The sequence below is a fragment of the Neodiprion pinetum genome, chromosome 6, assembly GCF_021155775.2.
Source record: "Neodiprion pinetum isolate iyNeoPine1 chromosome 6, iyNeoPine1.2, whole genome shotgun sequence".
NCBI classification, from domain to species: domain Eukaryota; kingdom Metazoa; phylum Arthropoda; class Insecta; order Hymenoptera; family Diprionidae; genus Neodiprion; species Neodiprion pinetum.
This window is the reverse complement of record NC_060237.1, coordinates 19,628,333-19,649,909: the sequence shown is the minus strand read 5'-3', so window position 1 is coordinate 19,649,909 and position 21,577 is coordinate 19,628,333. Positions and strand designations below refer to the sequence as shown.

The following is a 21,577-nucleotide window of genomic DNA, read 5'->3' as shown; positions in this document are numbered from 1 at the left end:
ATACAGGAAGAGATTGAATGGATACACTTTCTTGCAGGTACAATTATGACCACAGCACTTGAAATAGAAAACTCTCTTCAAATCTTTCAGTCATAAGACTCAAAATTATTCGTAGAGGAACGTAATAAATTATGAATTTATGTTTGCGGCTTTATTTTTATAACATGTGTAAAAGAGGTTCAAAATTTAACATTGAAGAATTTAGTACACGTTCCAAAAGGATGTAATCAGGTGGTCTCATTTATTAAGTACTAGATCTGTTTAAAGTAATATTCGGAATTCCGATTTTCGATAGGTAATTTGTAATCTCTTTAAGTTGAATATCGTAGGCCTACATTACAGTAACAAGTACAATACCAAAGTAATTAATTAATAAATATGACACGATATTTCTTTATATTTGTATTTTACAAGACTTGTCAAGAGATAACACTCTCTAAACGAACAAGTCAATTATTTACAGAGATATAACCGTGGTTTTGAGACGAGAATGTGCCTGTGATAATAAAATGTAGTACGCTCAATTGTATTTTAAACTACAGAAACAGGGTTTCACGAATAAAATGAAAATGAGATATCATGTAACATATCCATACAGAGTGAAATTTGTCAAATTCGCAACAAATTCTGGCTTTGATATAGAATAATTACAGGATATGAGGTTGCTCTGGATTCAAATAAAAATGAATAGTCGCAGACTGTTAGCAAGTAACAGAGGACCAAATCTCGCAAAATGTACCATAAAATTGTAGCTTACGGTATTAATTTTTTTGTTTCATTTTTCGATAAAGTCGATCCAGTGCAATATGAACTATGAAATCATTGTCTACTGATAACGAAATTTCCAAGGAATCCTGACGAATTTTTTTCAATAGAATCTAAACTACAAAAATTGTTCCGCACTATTGGCACTCAGATCCAAGAGTCGCCATGCTGCTCTTGGATTCAATTCAGTAGGATCTCGACATAAGACCCAAACGTAATTCACTCGCATCACTTTTTCTGGATCACCTTCAATTACTTCATTTTTCGCGTTCCTTACACACATAATTTGCTGTGATTGGAAAGTTATTATTAGTACGGGACCTTGCTCCATAACTTTCCCCATCACAAGATCTACGTTGTCGATATCTGCAATTATATAAAATTGTATTATACAAAATTGTATCTGTGCATTTAATTCAATATGTATGTATGTAACCTACCCAAAATTTTACTGTCTAAATAGTATCCTAATTTCTTTGCCTGTGTTAAGGGCTGTGATATAAGATTGTATGGTGCTTCGTGACACCAGTCCTTTAACGTATCCAAATCACCTCTCACCATCGCTTCAAGAATGTTAGGAATTATATCTGTTTCACAATCTCTCAGAAACTTGACCTAATTGAAGCACAGTCAATATCAGTTACCGTAAGTGTTACTTTTATTCATTAACTTAGTTCTTGACCACTATGTGTTGGATGGAGATTAGTTCTTGGATATGAAATTTTTATTGCATAGACATACAGAATAATGCTCATTGGAAACCATCTCAGTGATTTTCTGGGAATACAAAGGTTAATTGAGCTCGTTTTAAAGTCGCAAACTTAGGACGATTCCAAGTTAACAATAAGTGGATAAAGCTAAAGGAATATTATACAATAAATATTAGATTCTAGATTTCTAGATTGCAAGTAAATAAATACATCCCACATACTCAAAGGATATAACCATTGCTTGAAATTAAATAAAAGAGAAAAATAAAAAGACCCATACCTTGTCAAAATTTGGATCTAATTTACAAATTGCAGTTAGTGTTTCTGAAAGTTCCGTTTTTTGAAATAGACCTCCCATTATATCCGTCACTTTGTCTGTGAGTAGCCTAGAAGCTCGTATCATAGGATTATCGGATTCTTCATATTTCATTTTCCAGTCCCAGACTTTATTAACATATGGATTGTTGTCCTGAAAAAGCGGGAGAAACAAAATTGATTGAATCAATTTTTGTTTGAATGTTGTAAGGATGTGGTACCTTCTGAAATTGCTCAAAAAAATTGTATTTTAAATTACATACCTAAATACTTTAATGACTGTATTGAATAATCTACACCAGACAGTTATGAAGATAAATTAGGCGTTGATAATGAAATTCTACATGGCTTCTAAAATCATCGTAGATTCCGTCAATAGGTGAACTTAGTAAGAAACTACTCAATATGTCATACCATATTGTACGAAACTGTTCTGTTACTTTAGAAACAAATACGTGAGCTGTACCTTAAAATTTTGCCATGATTGATAAAATTTGGAATCTTTGTGAAGTTCGACTCCAGTAGCTTCCTCATTTGCTTCCACTTGCTTTTCGTCCACTATGTCGGGTACTTCTTTCCGTTTTCGTAATTTTTTTGGAGGAACGTAAACGCGAGCTGTTGAAAATATAATAACAAACTTCTGTAAATAAGGCATAAAAAATTATGACAATAAACTTTATGTATTTAAAAACCTTGTATTCCTTGCTGATCAAACTCTTTCCGGACAGCCTCAGCAGTTTGTGATATCGTTTGAAAGGCCCCAGTCTTTCCTATAGCTTGACTTTTTTCAGAAATAGTTTCAGCTGCATCTTTAGCTGACTTGGTTATTTCCTCACCGAGTTGACCGGCCTTTTTACCTATTTCCGATTTACTGGCCTCCTCCAAGACACCTTGAACCTGGAAAAATAAAGCACTGAACGAATTATTTCAACTGAGCAAGTACGATATTTGAAGTGACTGATAGTAAATTTTTAAGGGAAGACTTTGTCGAGTTTGCCAATTTTTTTATTTCATCTTTGATTTTCCACACCTGTGAAAATACCGTCAAAGATTCATTATATGTTTTGATCGTGGTTGTGCATCGTCCCCAAAAAATTCTAAACTTTTGGGATAAAAGTGTACACACAAGGAATGTTTCAGAAAACTTCTTCAATGACGGCTTCTATACTACCATATTTCATACCATAATCCAAAAATTAGGATGCAAGGAATTATTGATTAGAATAAAATAAATTGATACGAAACCTTGGTATGGAAATAAAAATAAAATCAAAGAATGTTAACAACTTCATAGAAGTCTACCCTTAAATCAAGTGGTAACTGCAAAATACGTACACATTAATGTTCAGAAATATCCACATATGATTTATATTACTAGGAAAAATGAAAATTCTAAAGAACTAACTGAACCTCTTTCAAATTATCACCTTTTCTTTGAGATGATCCAACCTTTCCTTGATTACTTCCGAACTTTTATTAGCTTCAGATTCAACGGTCTGAAATTTTTGTCTAGCAGATTTTAACGCATCCGATTGCTCAAGCTTCTCAGCTTCTTCACGAAATTTTTTCAGTGATTCTTTCATCTCCTTATTTTTTTGCATTTCTTGTCTAATATTCTCAACAAATTGTGAAAAGAAATTTGGTCGGCGTGCTGGACTTGAATACAATCGCATCTGAAATCAAAACTATTAATATTCACTGTGAAATAAGCTGTAAAATGTAACAATTATTATATTTTGTTCAAACTAAATTGCTATAAAATCATTCAACAATAAACACATTGGTATTAATCAAAATGAAAAATATTACAGGAGACTAGCAGTTAAATTAGAGAACGTATGTGCTAACGTAGATCAAAATAAGGTTTTTAAAGCAAAGCATATCGGCTATCTCTAATAATGTGAAAAACTGATACTTCTATAAAATTATAGATATTAAATTTTACTGCATTATTCCATTTAAAAGTAGTTTGGCATATTCAACAGCACGCATTAACTGTATGAGAACATATGGTAAAACTAATCAATAGTCTATCAGTTCTGCTTTGTTGCGTGATTTAACTTACATGTATACTTGTTGAACTACTCTCCTCGATTTGACGCAGCATTTGATTGACGCTCCATATCTGAGATATATCTCTATAGCCATTTGAATATCTGTAGGGGAATCGTGCGGCACGAACAATTCCAATAAAATTTGATTTACCAGCGATACAGTTCTGGAATCAATAAGTTGAGGTAAAAAACGGGTTGCCAAATTTTTAACATGGAGAATGAAAAAGATACCTGCAAAACGTGTTTATTGTCAAACTTCAGCAGTGGAATTAAACGCCCGCAATTTGATAACGGATGAATTAGATAAATTTGGGTGCAAGGTGGACGATAATATGTTCTTTGAGACTATCCGGATGGCGTGGTCAATTCCAATATCGACAAATAGGACCTACGGTTAAACTTTTAGGAATCAGAAAAGTTTGTCTGACGAAATCTAACCTCACTGTTTCCGTAAAAGTTGCCGGTTGCGTTACAGACTTTCATGTAATTAGCAAATGATGGCGTGACAATAATACGTATGAACAGTTTTTTGGTTTTGCACAACTGAAAAAGTACCTTGCAGTTCATGAATATGTGATATTTACCATTTTACAAGCGTTTTATTGAGTCCATTGAACGAAAACGTTGAATGTCGAGAAAGCAGCCATCTGCCGGCAATTCCAACCAGCAGAGCAAAGGAAAAAATCCGATAAAATATTTCAGGCAAAAGATGGATAGGTTAGTTTTCGTAGTGATAAATGATTGAATATTTTAAAACATGCGGTTGTAAAATATTACATTTTCTTCGTAAATTATTTGTGTCATATATAACAAAGTAAGTGTGTATTGTATTTCATTTTCGGAAAAATTACGAAATAATGCAACAACGTTATCAATAGGTAAGTAAAATACGTATGCATTGGTAAAATTCCGACAGATTATACAACGATCGACTTGGGAATAGTAGATACAGACAGACATATATGAGAATTACGCACGGAGTGATTATCGATTATAAAGTAAAAAGCGATAAATTTCTATAAGTTTGCTAGCAATTTGCGAATCATTTTACAGAAATTCTATTTTCAAGAGCACACAATAAGAAACAGCCATACATAACTATTCTGCAAAGCATTTTAATTGAATAAATTTTCAGGGAATGACAACTCTGATTTTGGGAGTTGGGTTTGGCACATTTATTATACTCACTCTCTGGTTAACAGCAGGCTTGATTTGTCTGATATCCTTGCGGACTCAAAAAAAATTTGGTCTGACTGCACTAAGTGTTACGGGACTAATTACGATTGCACTGCTCAGTATTCCAAGAGCTTCAGAAAACTCTGACGTCAGTAACGAGACGATAGTAAAGGTAATTCTTTTTCATTTGTTACAATCGATGTTTTGTATCAAGTTTCGTTACCTATTGGATACTTTACTCTACACACATTGCCTTTCTTTTGTGCTGAGAAATAAAAACACATCGTATCATATTAAAAAAAGGTAACAAAATATTTTTCAATTTACAGTCATATGATCAGTTATTCATTTGGCGCACGTTACTTCTAGTTTTATTGGCTGGTTCATCTTTGGTGGCATTCTTCGCTTACGTCAAATTTGAAGTCATCACACCAGTAAAAGCTGTACGAATAAAGAGCTGGGTTATTTAAGAAAGTACAGTTTTCCCGGATAAGAAAGCTACGAATTAAATATTTTTAACTTGCAATGGTTGTTGATTGAGTTCTTCAGAAACCATATCCTTACACATAAAATTCTTACGTGCTTCTTCATTGTTGAGATAATATATATTACCTATTCGAAATATAACTAATCTCAACACTAGTTACATAATTAAATATATCTGTATAAATAATTATATTGAAATATTATTTCAAACAATTTTTCACATAAGTTATATCAATGCAGATAATTTAAAGTAATATATACGTACAGTTATACTATTGTATTTAATTAGATATAAAGCAGAGACAAAATGTTGCGTTGTTTGAAACACACTATGCAGCTGTCGACGCGTGGGATCTCCTTATTGAGCCGTAGCAATAAGAAATTTGAGATTAAGGACAACAGAGAGTTTATAGAAAAGGTAATGAACAGTACGGTCCCTGTGATAGTTAATTTCCACGCAGAGTGGTGCGACCCATGTAAAATTTTAACTCCAAAACTAGAGCAGCTAGTAGGACCAATGGAGGATTTAAATCTAGCTGTCGTAGACGTAGAGTCAAACCCTGAGCTAGTTCATACTTTTGAAGTAAAAGCTGTACCTGCAGTAATTGCCGTATCAAATGGCTTAGTTGTGCATAAATTTATTGGCCTCATGGAGGCAGATTCTATAGAAAATTTAATTCAAAAACTGAAGACTGGCGCTGAGATTGCCCCACCTAATAAGAGTAATTAATGACCAATTCTTTCTTTTATTACCTTTATCTAGTACTTCGTAAATATATTATTTTTATGGTGCGATAAACTTGACCTAATATGTGAACGTATTGACATGCGTCCTTTGCACAGCATTTTTTTTGCAAGTTTTAAATTTATACCATCTGCGAGAATTACATTCCACCACAAATTAGGAATGCTGAAAGAGTTGAGGAATTGGTTATTCATCTTAAAATAGACTTTTAAATCTTGAGTCCTGCAGTAATAACTTGTACTCTGTATTTGTACTCTGCTTTTCATAGATTAGGATATGGATGTACTTAATACAAACTCTTCTTTCTAATGAATTTTCAATTAGCATGCAATTTTCTGAAATAGATGGAATAATGTGTACTGTTGGTTTGTAAAACTAGTTGAATTAAACTGATAATTTGAATTAGCTTTCCAAAAGCTTCATATATGCTGGCGATTTTACATTTGGACTTGACTATCTAGAATGTAATCATTTGCACATAAATCTTATACATATATATACATTATATATGTATACGTATGTTCCTATTTTCACAACATAACTTCAAATAAATTTTTGTAAAAACTGAATGATTAATAAATATAAATGTGTGTTAAATATCAATTACGTTTTGTTCTGTCCAAAAACTTACTCTATTTACCTTTCTCGTTCTCTTGGGAATTAGATTTTTCGTTCGAGCGTTATTAAAATGTACTACGAGTGTGCATTAGATGAGAATAATTCAATGCGTCGATTTCATATCAGCGTAAACAATTTATTAACAATTTGGAGAAGGTTCTACTGAAACACAAAGTATTTGCATTATATTATACATCACATCTCTTTTGAATATTTTGTAAACTTTTAATAAAAATATGTCCACAAAAAGAGACAATCACACAATTTTAGCTATTTACATTAATTATCTTCCAATTATTATTTATCACTTAAACAAAAAGGTAACAAAATGTAGAAAAACATGACAGATTTGATGCAGAATTTTGAAATGGATTTAATCGCTTGTTGTACAGAATAAAACCAATAGTCTGTTGCCCGCGATTAGTCTGACACATAAGTTTGAAAAGGATAAGTCATCATTGCTCTTATATAAAAGTCAATTCAAAATAATAATAGTAATAATAATTTAATAAAAATTTAAAATTAAACCTAACATTGTATCTAGCTTTTATTCCGACTACAAGCAATACCCATTTCTCTCATATATGAGAAAGTTAATTAGAATAACTAACTATATTATAAATATGGTACAATAATTTGGTATACGTTTTACACTTTTATGATTTATATGAGCAGTATTCATATAGAACAACACTGAAATGAAAGGGCTCAAATACCAAATCAAACAACAAAACTAGAAAACGTAACAAATTTTCTTATTTTATACTATATTAATTTACTTCGGTTTATTCACAGATCACAAGCTCTAATTTCAAAGTAGTAATTATTTGAAAATGAAAGTTGTCAATTATTGCCTAGTGATAGACTTTCTACGAACGTTATTTCATCAACTTTTAAAGATGTATAAAAATCGAAAGAAAAAATATGTGACAGTATATCAAAGTGAGACACTGTGTTGTTTTTAATCTGGTGAAGAGAAATATAAAAGAAATATGCTTTGATAAAAGTGCGAAAAGAATTGGTATTTTACAAACTATTTAGTTTCTTTAAAAGATTAATAATTGAATAAAATATTTCATTTTTCAGTTTCAAATTACATCTGCGATATTGGATAAGTTCTGAATTTAAGAGGCATCATTCATATCATACAATGTAAAATGTTAATTTAAAAAAATTTATTATTCATTTAATATTGGTTTGAAAATGTTTGCATAAAATTGAAAGTTTCTAATTACTCGATTATTTGGAATTCCATCTATTTAAAACGTTTTATTTTTTGACAAATCAAAGCAAGTGATGGGTTGTTCATTCCAAAAATTCCAACAGAAAAGTTAACATCATTCATAATAATTAAACAAAAGTCAAAATGCAACTACTTTAAATCATTGATAACTTAAGAATTTTATATTGATCTTCAAGTAAATGTTGTAAAGAAGTACTTACGTATGGATACTAACGAAATTATTCATGAAAGTATTCAATTGATAGTGCAATGTAATGAATAGCAACTCCGCGAAGCTAAAAACGTAAGACTGTCTTACGAAAACGATTGAATATAAATTATACAATTACAGTTTTACAGGAAAAACGCACTCATGGGCAATGAAACGACAACGATAATTAAAGAAATATGAAATGATATAATTTTGATTACAAAATCAGAGCTAAGACGGAGTTTTTGAATGACTGAATAATATTAAACAAGAAATATATCAACTCTATTTAATCTCTCAAACTTGCTCTAGTTCAATAAATCTTACTCTAAGTAACATAGCTAATCATTTGCACACAAGTCTTGCAAAACTTATTAGGCAATGGCAATGAATGTGACAAGTTTATAGATTATTGTTATAGGAAACTTTACAATAATTCCTTGTAGGTTATCAAGAGTTACCGAAAACCTTAAAAATTCTAGTTACACTTCGGCACCCAAGTCTTGTACACCCTGTTCTGCCACAGGGACATATTTCTCATCAATTTTGACAAGTAATATAACTTTATCAACGTGTGATCGTCTATTGGGGTCACGGTGATTTGGTGACCAACGATGTACTATACAACCTTCCATGCCTTTCTCAGGAACCCAGTGCTGCCATCCAGAACGACCGCCTTGCTGTCTCATTCGTTCATCTGGCCATGTAACATCAATCCTTCTTCCCAAATTTATTGCATCATACACTTGGTTTGGATCCACGATCTATATACATTTCAGCGTGTGGTTATTATCGATCGATACGTGGTATCCAAAGAGGAATTTTTGCAACATTTCAGGATGGTAAAAAGACTGGATTAGGACACGTAAAAATGTTGTATATTGTTCGTCTACCTATCTGTTTAATAAATCAAAAAATACACCAATTTCTTTGAACTTTGCAACACAGATATCTCAATTTGTAAATTCTATATTGAATTTTAAAAAAATCAACCAGAAATTAGGGGATTTCAACAATACTGATTTCTAGGTTTGTAAATAAACTCTTTAGAATTAAGACACGTGCAAATAACTGTTTGGGTGTATATGACTTTTTAGCTGTTTCGTAAGAATTTTATTCTAAGTTCTCGGAATTCCTTTTAATCTACATTATGGATGACCATTAGTTTTACGTCATGTAACTAATTTAATAATACATACTCGAACCCTTTGGAAGACTTCGTCTTTTTCTTGTTTATTTGTGAAACTAGTTTCGCTTTTAGATTCAGCTTTTATATCTCCACTGCTCAGCAATCCGGCCAAACTAGCCAATGTTGCACTTGTGGGCTTTCCAACTGATGCCAAGGAACCACGGTTGCCTCCGAGAGAGCCTGTATTTGCTCGACCAAGTGAACCTCGCCCTGCGGAGCCTCCAATTTGACAACTTGAATCCATGGATTGTGAACCCGATGTATTGTGACCAGATTGATTGTAACCTAATAATCATAGCGGAAAGAAAATTAATTGATCGATTAAATTGTTAATCGAATGTGAATCAGGCTTATTATATTGAAGACTTCATGAACGCAGTGTATGTTTGAAACACTTACCGGAATGTATATTATATGTGGTCATAGCGTGAACTCCTTCAGTACCAAATCCACCGTCATCCTGTGAACCAGTACCGCCGGACGAACAACCCTGCCCGCATCGCCGTCTCACCCTAGAGCAATGTAGAGTTAATGATTAAGATTGTTTGTTGTATTATAACTTTGAATGTCGTACCTTCGCCACAATTTAAGTACGTTGTTTTTAATCGAGCCTAAACTCAACGGCCCTCCTATTATCGAACACAGTTGCTCATTTGTTTCAGCATAACTAGTCATCAGTGGTGACACATAAATTGGATAACCAATTGGCTGATCGCAAGAACTATTAATTATGTTACGTAAAGCTTGCTTGGCATTTTGTATCGAACCACGTTCAGGATTTCGATTGCGCAAGTATACAAGTTCCTGCTGTTGACCAGCCCAGAGTCCACGGACACATTCACGATTCATTTTGATTACTCGAAAACTGAGATAACGTTTATTCAGCATTATCACTTTATATTCATCTATTCCGTCATCTAGCACATGCCTGTAAATGTTGTTTTAACTTCATTAGAACTATAATTGATCATGAATTATGCCTAAACAATTGTAATGTACCTAAGAGCGAGAAGACTTGGTGCTCCACCCAGTACTGCATTTCTCCACAGTGGATCTGCTTCGTGGCTAATCACAAGTCCTCGATCGTGACCCTCAATTGCATCATACAAGGCTGCTGTCTCCTCGTACTCTTCAGAGCTCATAAAGTGATCTTGATGTAACTTTAGAGCCATTCTAACTCCTTTTGCTACTACTCCACGCAACAGCTCTACATCTCTAAGTACCCATTCGTCACGTGCTGACGTTATACGAAAATCTCCTACAACACAAGTGACCATCAGGCAAATATTTCTACGTGAACTCTTTGAAGTATAATATTTGCAGATAAATGCGACAATAATTCAAGTGTAATTTATTGAAAACAGGCATTTTCGGAAAGAAAGAGCAGCCTGCTTTTACATTTGGAGACAAGAGTTTTATTTTGTATTATGTTAATGTATGTGACGTCGTCATACTGATGTGATTATTTTATTCCTATCATTACTTTCAATTCTACTATTTTAACAAGAACTCAGTATTTACCTTTGAATAGAGCATGTAATCCGTACAGGAAAAATTCAACACTAGACACAGTGTTGTGAGATGCTGCACCTAATGCACGGCGCCCTAAGAGACTTAATGCAAAACACAGCGATACTAGACATGAATCTCTCGATCTCTCCAATAACTAGAAAACGAAATAACACAGATATGAGTTACACTATATTGACACAGATCTTTGGCATTGAGTACTATTATGCTTGACATAGGATTTAAAGTGCGAGTTGCAGCCATACCTTGTCACGTTTCGCAGTGCAGAATTGTATCCAGTCCAAAAAAACATTGCAAAAACTACTTCTGGTGATGCCGCTTGCACGAAAATCGAAATCTTCGTCAATGTTCATGTTGAAAACAGGATCAAGGTCTACAAAGTTCTTTTCCAATGTCGGTTTCAACGCCTCAATGATATCAGGATTTTCAAGCCACTGCATTAGCTTACTAGATTTAATTGCGTAGAAAATAATACTCTTGACGTAATACGTGACGAGAACTTTCCGGAAGTCAAATACTTGTAGCATAGAGACTGCAGAATTATCAGAGATTGAATAACCCTCCAGGACATACTTGCTACTAGCTACTTCCCAAGCAAGCCAGCGCTGACTAAACGCGGCGTTTACGCTCAACACATTGGAAAAATGGCCCATCTCACAGCAGCAACAGTTGTTATTGGCCTCAATGCCCTCTGATATGGCCTCAACCTATCAATAACCAATATGCGTAAATGCTACAGTGAAATGAACCTGCTCAGTTGAAGATAATATGTTTTATAAAGCAAATATGAGGGAAAAAAATGAATGTTTACCTCTCTTTGTTGACAATAGGTTCCTCGGAACTCAAGCCCTCTCAATTGAAATGTGACTAAGCCATTTCCTAATTGCACAATGTGAACTAAACAGTTCAGGTAGTCAGATGCAAGTAAAAAACAGTCGCCTTGAGTAACTCCACCCCAACGTCCAAGTGCCAAATCTCCATATAGACTGTGCTGGAGCGATCTTGTAAGTTGTTCGTAGAATATGGAATTCAAGTTATTGTCATCGGCACCCAAATTCCGCTCCAAGTGGGACGACATTCTAGTGTTTGAATGATCAACTCTTCTCGTTTTGTAGTCTCGTTCCCAGAATTTCACCGGTCGTACATAGGAAGAAATGAATATAGCACTACCCAGCAGAGGATTCAATGGAGTACTTAAAATGGCAGATATTCCAGCTTGTAAAAATAACATTGCAGAATGTGGGACAGAAAAAGGCTGTGCAAATGCATGAAATGCGCTGCCCCACGTTATCTGCCATGGTGCTATATAAGTGACAACAAATCGTATTTTTAACAAAAGCTCATAGACTTTGGAGAATACAATTCCCATTACGAAATAGTCGACTAAAAATGTTTCTCCAATATCTCGAAAATCAAATTTAAAAAGTAAAACAGTAAAGACGAGGATAAGATAGCGTGTGGAAGGATCGGAATATGCTGAACGCAGTGCTTTCATTCCGCAAATAACGACAATAAGAGAACCTATACCTTCTCCAAATTTTTTAACAATATCTGGGGAACATTCTGTCAAAGCACCTAAAAATAGAACTGGATATAAAATATTTCTCTCGACAAAACAAAGACAGACGGAAGCCTTTTCAAACCACATTATTTTAGCAGGTTCTTTCACTTCAAACTGAGTATGTTCGTGACTCCTCAATACAGGCTTTGCTAAGCACAGCCATGGCAACTGTTTCCTGAGTTGTGGCATAATATAGTGAAGCAAGAATCCCAAACAACTTGCGATTCTCCATAGAACCGGATTTAATTCTGGTTGCAATGCGGTGAACACCGTTGAGCAATGAATTGCAAATGATAGAATTCCTAATACAGTACATACTATTAAATCGTTCTTGAGTCTGATATTTACAGTCGAACGTAGTTTTTCAGGTAGAGGATCGATCAGTTCTGAATCTGAAATTTGTTCGCTAACTTTTATTTTAACGTCTTTTTTTGTTCCTAGAGATCGAATTTTAACGTCTCTGTATTTAGAAGTTAGATCATCTTTGTGAGATGTATTTTCTATAATCTTCACTTCTCTTTCTTCCAGATATAATTCCGGAGGCCATAAATTTCGCTTAACTATATCCCAAACTACACTAGGATCTGAAGAAGATCTGCTCAAGTGATACGAAGCAGCTACAAGTAAACCAATAAATATGGAAAACAAAATGTGCTGAGATGATTTAGACTCAGTTAAAGCACCATAAGCGAAACCATATAGGATAAGAACTGTCAGTACACTGCGACAAAGGCAATAAACAGAAGAAATGAGGCCAGTCGTTGCATTCCCGCCGAAAATATGGATATCAGCATGCTCGCAAAGATACATTAGGAATGTGTTTATTTGTGGAAAAAGTCCCAATGAAAATACAATGGGAAAGCACAAAAGGAAAATAAGCAAGACGTTTCTTATTTGTACAACAACTGCCCGATCAGAAACGAGTATTCCATAAACACGAAAATCGGAACTTTGAAAATTGTCAAGAGATTCGTTGAGTATTAGAACTAATCCTGTACAAATGATGAAATATACAGGCCTTGAAAATGCAACAATACGATTAAATCCATGTGTTGGCGAGGCAGCGTCGGGTTGAACTGATTTTAATAACGAATACTGACAACTGGCGATAACAATACAAAATATAAATGCAAAAATGTCACGATAATATTCGCGTTGCAAAAGTAAAATTCCTAAACTAGCAACAGCTACTGCCAAAATTGTAGACACCACAGTTTCGAATATTGTTAAATTTCTGTCCAACAAAGCTAATAAAGCCAAACGATCAAAATGGACTTTGATATGAGGTAGCTTTCCGATTTTCCACTTATAATAATGTTTTGATTGTTTGGCTTTAGCATCATTGGGTATATCCAAGCCATCAATAAAACGATTCCATGATAAACTCGTATTTGTTTCGGCTTCTTGATGCGCAGGTAGTAGTGATAAACTTGGTATGGAAGTTCCATTTTCAGCAGGAAATAGATTCAAATTGTTACGCAGATTTAGTCTTCGATTTCGGTCTTCCAATGGTACATGCCGAAATGGATCTCTTTCAGAACTATCCAGTACATATTGACTGGATCCTGCTGCACTTGACGAAACTAAATTAGAGGGCACTACATTCTGTGTCTTTGTTTGGTTTGTCACAGGACTTGATAACACTGGTGGGGTATCAATTATCACTGTGAGCGCGGCTGAGTTTAGGGATAAGGTGCTGTAACTCTTGGCTAACGAATTAGTTAGATCCCAAGTTTCGTCACAATGTAAGCTTTGATACACTTGTTGACGTAATAAAGTATTTAATAATTTGCCATTCCCACTTGATGCAATTTGAGAAGTATTTGCTATCCCCGTTCCTTTTTCGTCAAACGTATACGTTAACCAGCGGCCATTCTCGTCACGAAAACAATGCACAGCACCTTCGGTGGTGTCATTGTGGCTCGTGGCCAAGTGACAATTATTATTTGAAATCACACTGGCCAAGGCAGTTAAGGGCACTGAATTGTCTTCACGTAAGTTACTTCTGGGGCCTCTATGCGTTCTGTTTGATCGTTTTAGGCGTTTGTGTTTAGATCGCGAATTCCGGGATTCTGTATTTCGAGTCAATCTCAAATCCGAGAGTGTACCAGATTGGCCAGGTAAGTCCCTACCGGTACTAAGCAGAGCCGCCAGTAATGGTGGGGCTGGAGTAGGTAATAGAGTACTCAATTCGTTATTCGAACCACTAGTTTGTTCAAACTTTCTTTCCCTTTCCCTACGAACTTCTAGAGTTCGTTTAGGTTTAATAAGAGTAGGCGCTGTATCTGGTAAATGCTCGACATTAGATTCCACAGGTATCTTTGCACGACATTGTTTTGGAATGGCTCCTTGATGACGCTTACAGTCCACTTCAACCTGGGATAGTAATTTTTTTTTCACCTCATTTTCGATACTCAATGTTGTTGTGCTAGACGATCCGGAGTCCAACTCTTTTCCATGAAGATCTGTAATAAGTATTTTGTAGTAGAGAAATCCTCACAATTTCAATTTGAAACCGAAAAGATTTATCATTTCCAATATCTAGTAAATTCAATCTAGATTCTTAAAAATTAAAACTTTAGATTCAAAACTTAAATTCAAATGGGTGCAGCAGTAAGTATACCGATTCATATAACTAAAAGTGTGAACAATTCGTAACAGTTTCCAAATATACAGGTACAATAAGGTTTGGCATCATATGCTTATTTCACACTGATATTATTTCTACTATATTATACTGATTAAATGCTTACGCAAAACACTACGAAAACATTCATCCAAAAGCAATGAACTTTACGAGATTGACATTTGTTTGAAAATCTACTATCAATCGAAAATACCAGCATAATTTGAAATAAAGGAATCACATGTGCAACGTATATTTTGTACTTCAGGTAAAACTTGCACCACCACTGTTTAGGTGTGTACTATATTAGATGTGTTCGTTTCACTTCAGGTTGTTTGAGCGATACAGATTTTCAGCTATTTTACAGTACGAAACAAGTGTAAAGATCTTGGTTAATTAGTAATATTTGAATGAAAAGAACACAGCTACTACTACATAATAAGTAGGCGCATTGGAGCAACTGTATTGTTCAAGGCTTATTTCTAAATAATACTCTAGATACTACTACATATGTAAAGTGGATGAAAATTACTAAGTACTACTGCGGAAACGCGAATTAAAACTTACAATCAGTGCTAGCCGTCTGTAGGCTCTCTGAAGTGTCCGTATCATCGGATCGAGTAAACATCCAAAACGCTGGCAGCGTATATTAGAAAAAGTGATATAATACTAAAAGTATTATAAAAGGACTTGACGACGTCTACTAATGATGTTTTTATAGTTTCGGACGAGAACATTATAATTTTTTAATATACACCATAGATTGTTGACACAAATATTGCTATCCTTTGTTTAGTTGTAATTCAAAGTTACATTCTGAATATTGAAGTTAACGTGTTTCCAAATCATTAAGTATAAACCGCACATGCGTTTTGCGACTTTCAGAAGTCATAACATTAGCACATCCAAGTTTAAAAATAAACCTCAAATTTGCGTACTTAAAGCAGAACAGTGTTCAATGAACTGCAGTGAGAGGCCGATTCTAATTTTTTGGTAGTTCAGCTTGTCAGTTTTAGAGATCTTACCTGAGTAGAATTTACCAAAAAAACTTACCACTTTGACTCTGTGATGGTTCTACTTCAGAGTCGGTATGTTCGAAAAGCCAATCAAAACCAGAACTAGCGGAGTACAAGGGGTCCTCAACATTTTTGCACTTTCCTTGCTGTTTCTCTTTGTGTCTTTCACCGTCAGATAATTCATGGCTACTCTGACTGGTGTTACTAAATCTACGCTTATCGTTAGTCTTAGTATCGTCCAGCAGAGCATCTCGTGAGTTCGCAGAGTCGTTATCAATTACTGTATCTCCATTGAACCTATTTGGAAACGTTAAATAAGAGTTACAAACATTAAAGATTTCGTTCAATTAAGACGAAGTAAATTTTTTGCTAGTCAGATTTTCTTGAAAACTAAATAATATTAAGAGTCTGTAGAAGAAAACTGCGATTTTTATTGTACACCGAAAAAGAGGACGTGAAATACAATACGGATATGAATTCAAATCGTTTGAACCTTGTGAATCGTTCTTCAAATCCACTGGTGCTGAGACTTCTATCCCTATTAACTCCTCCGGCCCCATTTTCATTCATTTGTCGTACAAGTAGGGGACTGTATGAATCTCGTCGGCTAAAACCTCCTGAACTTTCCATAGGGAATTGTTCATCGCTTTGCTCCGCGATTGGGTAGACTATTTCTGAACCATAACTGAGGTATGGTAACAGCTGCAGTTGGTTCCTTTTCAACGTGTTTTGTGGTAAAACCTTTCCAAAATTCCACATGATTTAATTTTACAAGGATTATCAGTGTATATCAAACTTTAAATTGCTTTTGGATATCATTCGCAATCCATACACGAATAGGTGATTCGATAAAAAATACCTCTCAGTGATTGTACAAGATTCAAGATTACTAATTCGCCATTATTTTAAACAGCATGTATGAGCATTCAAAACAGGTTAGCTCCATTAACAAGTAATAGCAGAATCATATTTTCAGACTGAATTATAATACTCGTTTGCTTTTACATGTAATAAGAGTAACATGCAAACCTTTTTTGTATTTATAGTTTCAAGGCTCTGTGGGTGAAGTGGAAGGTTGTTGTCGTCATTGGAACTTGCATTTTTACTGGTTGCACCAATAACTTCCAAACTTTGTGGATGCATAAGAGGCTGATGTGGCTTTTTAGGAATAACCTGAGTGCATTAAGAAAAATTTACATACTGATGAGAGAGTATTTCAGAGTATTCCACCATTCAAGAGATGATGAAGAGTAGTACCTAATTTTAAATTATAAATGCCACTTAGGATTTAAAATTGCATTGATAAGTAAACATCCAAATATATATATGAAGCTTCAACTCTTCTGAAATAACCACATATATACCTCCAGCGACTGCGGATGAGATGGAATCTTATTTTTTTCATTGTCTTCTTTTTTAGAAATAATTTCTAAACTCTGAGGATGATCAGCATTTAAGTGTGTTTCCAATGGAATGGAGTTGGAATCTAATCGCCGGACGCTCTGATTTGATTTCCAATAGGGAAAGTCATCCCCATGCTGCTCTAATTCAAGAGAACTAGTTTGCTTGATTTGGCTTTCAGAACCAGTTTTACCCAAACTTCCTTGCTTTGAGTGACGACTGCGCGAGTCTTTAGAAGAATAGCGTGAAAGCATTCGGGATCCTGTTTGATCTTCTTCTGCAATTACAACACACTTCTGTCGCATCAGTCGACAATCTGTAAGTATAGGAATGGCCTAAATTACAAGTAATTGACACACCAGTTGTTTTGCGTTATTTATACAAAAACGTGAATAAGTTATTCATCTCATGCTTCAACTCGCCACGATTATCAAATTTTTATTGATTCACTTACCATTGAACCTTTTTCTGAGCCGATCATGATCTTGAGTAGAAAATAGTTCCGCCTTGTGCACATTGATACTTGTAACAGTGGCCTTACCGAGCTGCTGAGCCTCTTCAGAGCTTTCTGAGCTATTCTTTCTATGTATCTCAACTTTCAGATCTATAGTAGAACTCGGTTTATCTCGATTATATTCAGATGTTATGCTATCAGCATCTGCATTTTGAGCATTTGGCTCAATGTAAGAATTTCGTGACGAGCATTCGACTGGTGGGGTATCAGTTTTACCTGTTGAAGTAAGTTTTCAGTGTTAATTCAGTGATTGCCAAGTTAGTAGACCAACCCAAATTCACACAATTGTAGTGTGTCTTTACCATTCAAAACCTGAAGCTCTATACCCAAATCAACTTGATCCTGAGGTGTTTCACGACGTTTATTTCTTGGCACTCGTTTTTTTTCACTCTCTGCCTTCACTTGACTCACACTTTGACCTGGCTCTTCTAAGCATTCGGTGGTATCGTAGACACAGTGTAGTGCATGATTTACACATTTTATTGTGCCAAACAAAGCCACTATAGATGAAGAATATGCCAGCCATACATATAACGTTGGTGGAAAATACTGAAAAATTGCCAGAAATTTGCATAAACTTATAATGCACTATAATAATGTGAACAATGTAAATAATCTACTAAAACTTAATTATACTAGCCGTGGCAAACTGTTGCGATTGCATGAAAATTATAGTGTTAGAAAATAAGATTCACAATTATTTGTTACTTTAAAGTTGTTTAATAAATGAATTGAACTACAAACAAAACCAAAGAAATGTCGTAACATGTTTCAACTGTATGTAACAGAATGCAAGCATACGTATTTTCACCATGTGAAATTCGATATGGATAAGTGGTAATTTATTAGGTCGATACCTCATATATTTTAAAAATTGGAGATTGACTCTAGAAAAATTTATTAAGTATCACATGGGTCATGGCATAGTGATTTATATCAAGAAGTGAAAATAACTCGTTCTTTTAAATTGCCAAAAGTTGGAAAGGAATATAATGAAACCGAAATGTAAGAACTGAGATTCATTTTACCAGGCTAGTTTATTCTTTGATGTTGAAATTTGCTTGCATGGAAATAATGATGCCAGTTTGGGAAATTGATTTTTTAATTATTAGTTGTTTAACTTTTCCAATTTCATTGTCATTCTGAAGATTCATGATAAATATAAAAGGCGGCATAGTAGTAGAAAGCTGTAATAGTTTCATCGTGTCTATTCTCATTATAGAATGAACTTATATAGGACATTATAAATATGCCAAATGTTCGTAAGTAAAGAATTTTCCAGAAAAAATTGAAGTGTCCACACATGTTTTCGATACACGCTAATTTTTATGTGAATAGAATTTTTCAAAAAAACAATCTCTGAGGGTGACAGACACCGGAAGCTTACAATTAGTTCATACCTCTTGTGTGTGTTATGCTTTCGGTAGTGATAGAATACGATTATTTAGCAAAACTCTAGCAAAGGTGTAACAAAGGCTGAACTCAACTTAACCTGTGTCACTCAACTTTAGCCTTGAATAACCGTTCTGACATTCCAATTTTTTGCCAAAAATTCGAAGCAACCAAACATTTGGCGTGTCTGGAGTGTCCCGTGGAGGTTCACTGTGTAGTGCGATTAGACACTTAGAATAGTTTAACCTAACATAACCTTACTGATTAAACAAGCTTGTTTACTTATGATATCAAATAGTTTCAACATCTCGTCGACTACTATCTGCAATCTTCGAATGTTCACATAAATATTTATGGTAAACTGATTGCTATAGATTCAAACGATTGAGTTCCATGCGACGCATAATCTGATATTATTGTTTTGATATGGGTTGTAGATGGAGGTTCGGATTCTCCGAGATGTTTTGTTATGATAATTGATTGATAAATAACTGCACCAACTTACTAAATATATGGTAAATGGTAAGCAGAGAAGCAGCAACCAAATATAAAGGTGGAAGGTATTGGAAAATACGTCAAGATGTGGGTCATAGAACCAACCGCCTGTCAGGCTCGCCCAGACTCCCTGTCGAAGGATTTCTAACGTTTGTGAACCCATCCCAGCAATAACAATTCCTTTTCACCATTTTCTCATTTCCTTATAAACTACGTGTCACTTAGCATTTTTCACATTCACTAAAATCAGAACTGTAGTAACGTGGTAAATGACATTTTTACTCCTGCTCTTACGCCTACCACAAGTTTATTTTATAGTACAGTCTAATCTTACGTCTAACTGACTCATCGCCATTTTGGACTATCGATGACTGTCGTGAAATACGCTAATTTAGTAAGATGAGCCACTCAAATCCTTGGCCCAGGTAGACCCTATGAGTATGCCAGGGTAGAGTCTGGCAAGCGCGTAGATATTTCAGTGGCACGTATACACCGTTGACTGGATGCTCTCAAAGTCGAATACCCTAATGGGGTTTTGTGTGCTTATGCGATTGCATGCTAAACGGCTTCCACTGGTAAAGAAACTACCGGATGGCTGACACGGTGTTGGTACTTGTTTATTACGTATGTACCTTCAAGTAAACGCTTTACATACATTGATACATAACCGCTTCTCCCTTTAGAATACACGCTACTTTGCTGCATTATGAAGTTGCGTTTACCAGGCTCTCCGTAGAGGTTCGACCGAGTTTTAGAACACATTCCTGATCTGACATTTCTGGATGTGTTGATGAACGTAGAAGTATGAAACGGACGTTCTTATCTACTTCGCGGTATTTCCAAACTGATTACATATTTCGAAATCTACATACTGATTATTTTACAAAACATAGGAATATCGCGTTTGCGGCGTCTGTGCAATTAACATCAATCTCTGTAAATGATTTCAAATTGTTTATTAATAATGCATGTCACCTACAGGATATGGCCATGTATTATTATTAGTATAATAATTATAATAGATTCAAGTTGCTACTTAAAATTCTTTATAATTAGATATTTATAATACAATGTACATACATACATACAATACTTGGAAAAATACATTTTTAGTGCAAATAAAAGAGTGGAGTTTATGTTCTTTGGTCTGTGATGGTATTAAATCGGAAAAAACGTAGAATTACAAGTTCTGTGAAATGCATTTAAATTGAAGAAGACTATTTGACCAATATCTCGCGACTCAATGTCTCGGATCACAGTATTAGTATGTACTGAGGAATATAGCATGCAAGTCGATTTCACTTCAATGCACTCTCATTATTATGAAATTGCGATGTATGGTATATCAATTTCTCGTACAATATATTGTATAATCTCATAATTCCGGTAGCCTCAAATTTTGAAACTCGATCAACGAAGATTTTCTGATAACTCCAAGTTTTGTATAAGTTCAAAGTCCGCATGAGGTTCGTTTAGTACGAATTTGAATAAACTATGAAGGTTGATATTGTATATTTTAATTTTTTTTTTTACTTTACTATAATATACCTA

General features: G+C 34.5%; 3 protein-coding genes across 10 annotated transcripts; 1 reads left to right on the top strand and 2 right to left on the bottom strand.

The window, feature by feature from the left end:
* Positions 1-136: 136 nt before the first annotated feature.
* Positions 137-4,579, bottom strand: LOC124220875 (mitochondrial import inner membrane translocase subunit TIM44). Of its 4 annotated transcripts, XM_046630265.2 has the most exons (9): positions 4,429-4,579; positions 4,076-4,232; positions 3,856-4,008; positions 3,218-3,463; positions 2,483-2,687; positions 2,257-2,405; positions 1,756-1,944; positions 1,206-1,380; positions 137-1,131 (listed from the first exon to the last, which is right to left on the bottom strand). In XM_046630265.2, exons 3-9 carry the CDS (start codon positions 3,895-3,897, stop codon positions 884-886), a joined length of 1,254 nt encoding a protein of 417 aa, XP_046486221.1. In that variant the 5' UTR covers positions 3,898-4,008; positions 4,076-4,232; positions 4,429-4,579; the 3' UTR covers positions 137-883. The 4 variants fall into 4 exon arrangements, with proteins under 4 accessions (XP_046486221.1, XP_046486219.1, XP_046486220.1 ...); XM_046630263.2 differs by lacking the exon at positions 4,076-4,232 and having other exon boundaries at positions 4,400-4,579; XM_046630264.2 differs by lacking the exon at positions 4,076-4,232.
* LOC124220883 (thioredoxin, mitochondrial) lies at positions 4,357-7,343 on the top strand. 4 transcript variants are annotated; one of them, XM_046630285.2, is made up of 3 exons: positions 4,357-4,561; positions 4,980-5,192; positions 5,350-7,343. In XM_046630285.2, exon 3 carries the CDS (start codon positions 5,814-5,816, stop codon positions 6,234-6,236), a length of 423 nt encoding a protein of 140 aa, XP_046486241.1. In that variant the 5' UTR covers positions 4,357-4,561; positions 4,980-5,192; positions 5,350-5,813; the 3' UTR covers positions 6,237-7,343. The 4 variants fall into 4 exon arrangements, with proteins under 4 accessions (XP_046486241.1, XP_046486238.1, XP_046486237.1 ...); XM_046630282.2 differs by lacking the exon at positions 4,357-4,561 and adding an exon at positions 4,582-4,722 and having other exon boundaries at positions 5,390-7,343; XM_046630281.2 differs by lacking the exon at positions 4,357-4,561 and adding an exon at positions 4,582-4,722.
* Positions 6,985-20,499, bottom strand: pcx (pecanex). Of its 2 annotated transcripts, XM_046630242.2 has the most exons (16): positions 20,037-20,499; positions 18,442-18,688; positions 18,080-18,355; positions 17,589-17,941; positions 17,254-17,397; positions 16,718-16,965; positions 16,262-16,521; positions 15,776-15,844; positions 11,833-15,047; positions 11,267-11,728; positions 11,013-11,157; positions 10,491-10,749; positions 10,066-10,419; positions 9,891-10,003; positions 9,502-9,776; positions 6,985-9,066 (listed from the first exon to the last, which is right to left on the bottom strand). In XM_046630242.2, the coding sequence occupies exons 1-16, from the start codon at positions 20,187-20,189 to the stop codon at positions 8,785-8,787; spliced, it is 6,855 nt and encodes a 2,284-aa protein (XP_046486198.1). In that variant the 5' UTR covers positions 20,190-20,499; the 3' UTR covers positions 6,985-8,784. The 2 variants fall into 2 exon arrangements, with proteins under 2 accessions (XP_046486198.1, XP_046486199.1); XM_046630243.2 differs by lacking the exon at positions 15,776-15,844 and having other exon boundaries at positions 20,037-20,498.
* Positions 20,500-21,577: the final 1,078 nt, after the last annotated feature.

Coding starts and splice junctions, on each gene's coding strand:
- LOC124220875 (XM_046630263.2), bottom strand. Junction 2,688..3,217: donor TGGATCATCTCAAAGAAAAG/GTGATAATTTGA, acceptor TTATTTTTCCAG/GTTCAAGGTGTCTTGGAGGA. Junction 1,381..1,755: donor TAGATCCAAATTTTGACAAG/GTATGGGTCTTT, acceptor TGCTTCAATTAG/GTCAAGTTTCTGAGAGATTG.
- LOC124220883 (XM_046630285.2), top strand. CDS start 5,814: ATGTTGCGTTGTTTGAAACACACTATGCAGCTGTCGACGCGTGGGATC.
- pcx (XM_046630242.2), bottom strand. CDS start 20,189: ATGGGTTCACAAACGTTAGAAATCCTTCGACAGGGAGTCTGGGCGAGC. Junction 17,942..18,079: donor GCTCAGAAAAAGGTTCAATG/GTAAGTGAATCA, acceptor CTATACTTACAG/ATTGTCGACTGATGCGACAG. Junction 10,420..10,490: donor CCAAGTCTTCTCGCTCTTAG/GTACATTACAAT, acceptor CAACATTTACAG/GCATGTGCTAGATGACGGAA.